Source organism: Triticum aestivum, chromosome 1A (assembly GCF_018294505.1).
Source record: "Triticum aestivum cultivar Chinese Spring chromosome 1A, IWGSC CS RefSeq v2.1, whole genome shotgun sequence".
NCBI lineage: Eukaryota > Viridiplantae > Streptophyta > Magnoliopsida > Poales > Poaceae > Triticum > Triticum aestivum.
Window position 1 is genome coordinate 141,712,006 of NC_057794.1, and position 2,877 is coordinate 141,714,882.

Here is a 2,877-nt window from a genome sequence, read left to right on the forward strand (position 1 = left end):
TTCTACCAACTCCAACAAAGATATGTTGGTTTGTGTCTAAAAGGTATTACCATTTAGTTAGTCATTGCCAAGAATTCGGTATTTGTCCGAATATACATTGAAAAGAAAGAAAACATGGTCTGCCTCTTTGTTAATTCTGTTAATTTACATTGCCAACGTTCTCCAAATATGGGAGAAACAAAAGCATTGATAATATTTCCATTTATTCACAAGAAAATAACACAGGATGAGGGCATATTTTGTAGTGGCAGTGAAACCGTGTTTCTCTCACGATGCAGAGGCCGGGGTACTCCCCTTATAAAAAACCTAAATCCTATAAAAAAATAAAGAAATCTATTTCACTCCTGTCTAGTACTCAAGAGTTATCTGGAGTTTTTGGCAGTGCCTTGAGCATTAATTTCTTTGGGCTACACAAGGTCTTCCACAAGATTCAGAAATTAGTAATCAGCTCTGTTTTCAGTTGTTCGGAGAACAAGAAAAGCCCTGTTCCACTTTCACAAAACCTTCCGGATATGTGGGAAACGTCCTAAATTGGTTTCTATGGAACACCACAGTAGTTCAGTTGCAAACTTCAGACACTGGAGCTTTCAACAGCAAACATATAAGGCGGACCCATTTTGATTAAACATTAGTTTGACAGAAGCACATCAGGCTTCTTTGAAATGTACAAAGAACACTAGAGTCAAATAACTGTCTGAGAAAAGCTCCAACTTGATCAGTTGAGGTACTGAGAGTGAGCAGCAGCAATCAGGGCAGCTCCGACGCCCGAACCGTCCTTTGTGAGCTTGACCGCCACCAACTCCGACGCCTCCTCGCCAAGCAGCTCCACCAGCGTGCTCTCCAGGCACTGCCGGAACTTGGCGTAATGCTCAAACAGCCCGCCGTCGATCGCGATGACTGTCCTCCTCTCGTCGCCTGGGGTGCCCCTACCAATCTTCCTGATTATCCCCACAATCCCGGCAGCAGCCAGCCGGGCAGACCTGCTGGTCACGATGTCGCAGATTTCGACGACCATCTTCCGAGTCTCCAAGGACGTGTCTTTGATCTTCAGGGTTTCTGCCAGTTTTTCAGCTACAATCCTCAGATCAGGGGTTTCATCATGGTGCATCGCGGAAATATCAGGAGTCCTGAATGTCACACATGAGAAGAGGAGAAGCAGTCAGCACTGCGCCGCGTCCAGTCATATGTTACACAAAACCAATGAACTAGAAACATAATGCCATGGATTATCTGTTCTCTAACATTACTGATCGCTACATATAACACAGTTAGCAATGCAAATATACCTCAGAATGAAGCGAGTTTCGAGGTTGGTGCGTTTAATGTGACCAAAAATCGAAGACCGCGAGGCGATTTTAAGAAGCACCCGCCTCACGATGTCACCAAGATACATTCCGGATATTAACTTTTCGAAGATCTGGAAAGGAAATGAATGTTAGGGCATTGCAAGCTAAGGTTTAACATGAATGACAATTGTGTAAGTCCTACAAGCTTGCCTGCTCTCTAGGATTTAGGCTCTCCTTGTCTAATGCTTGATCATATTCTGTGATCGGAAGGCATGAAGAAGAGAAGTTGCCCCATTCGGTATTTATAACCTGAAACACAGAAAAGTACAGTCAGAAGACATGAATGAATTAGATAAGTGATCTTGTGCAGTGCACATTAGTTATTTGGAATTGAACAGGCCTATAAACCTTACCATATTTCCTGATTTTGGTAACTCTCCTTCCAACTTGGGTATGGCATCTGCCTTTTCTACATATGCGGCATTTGAGCCGGTGCCTAATATCACGCCGATGACAACATCTTCATCGTTATAGCTGCCCGTAGCCAGTGTCCCTACGGTGTCGTTGATCTGAACCATGAACAAGTAATGTCAAATATGTAACCAACAGAAGATCGTGTTAGTGCGATTGAGAAAAATGCAAACGCTAATCGCATCGGTTCAGAAGAGAAGATAAGAGAACCTACCAATGCAGACACACGCATGTCGACACCTTGCTTCTCCATGGCCGTCTGCAATTCCGCGACTACATCTTCGCCGATCTGTAAAAAATTTCAAAGGTAATTTCAGATATATTTGTCAAGCAAATGGCACAACTCTGATTAAAAGCTGGATTTTCTTGAATGCATCTCCACAAAGCATGGAATACGTACCGCGTCATCGATGGCAAACGCCTTTGTCCACTTGATCAGGGTGCCCGACGCAATGGACGACTGCCTCACGGGGAAAGAGAACGTGAAGCCCAGCTCCCTCTGCTTGCCGTCCAACACTTTGTTATCTCCTTCATCTGCAACAAACTTGGCTAGCGCGGACGCGATGAAGCCAAACAACTCCTGAGGAGGCATGAGCACAAGGTCAAATGTGCCAATGAGACCATTGATGAGAAAATAGGCAGTTTTCCGATTAAATTAATCCATGAATAAATCATGAGCATGACATGGACAGCATTGATAACATACTGATTATGATCTAACAGAGCATGTACTACGCATATAGTAGAGACATCTACGCATACCGCTAGTACTGCTACAACAGAAAGAAACACGAGAGGGATAAGCGATGTATACCCTCCAATCGGCCACGCGGTGGCGGTGGCGGTGACAGCAGCCGCGGCATCCTCGGCGGCCTTCTTGTCGGCCTCGGCTTTCTCAGCAGCGGCACGGTCGGTGTCGGTCGACATGGTGATGATGAAGGTGATGCGGACGTAGATGAACAGAAGCGAGCAGTCGCGTAGTCGCTACCCAAAAACCTAATCGCCCCTCTCCCCGTACAGGATCCGGAGAGGCGTGGTTTCGGAGGCCTGCTCTCCCGTCAACCGTGTACGCGGTGAACGGGACGGAGTCGCCGGCGGCAGCAGCAGCAGAGGAACGACG

At 46.1% G+C, this 2,877-nt stretch overlaps 1 protein-coding gene across 1 annotated transcript in view; it reads right to left on the reverse strand.

Moving 5' to 3' along the window:
- Window positions 1-585: 585 nt before the first annotated feature.
- The window catches only part of LOC123041226 (hexokinase-7), a 53,831-nt gene continuing 51,539 nt past the window's right edge, over window positions 586-2,877 (reverse strand). The window contains exons 3-8 of the mRNA XM_044463893.1: window positions 2,158-2,337; window positions 1,972-2,046; window positions 1,700-1,855; window positions 1,497-1,595; window positions 1,287-1,417; window positions 586-1,127 (exon numbers count right to left, since the gene is read on the reverse strand). Of these exons, the coding sequence (XP_044319828.1) occupies window positions 716-1,127; window positions 1,287-1,417; window positions 1,497-1,595; window positions 1,700-1,855; window positions 1,972-2,046; window positions 2,158-2,337 (1,053 nt within the window). The 3' untranslated portion in view covers window positions 586-715. The remainder of the gene's footprint in view (window positions 1,128-1,286; window positions 1,418-1,496; window positions 1,596-1,699; window positions 1,856-1,971; window positions 2,047-2,157; window positions 2,338-2,877) is intronic.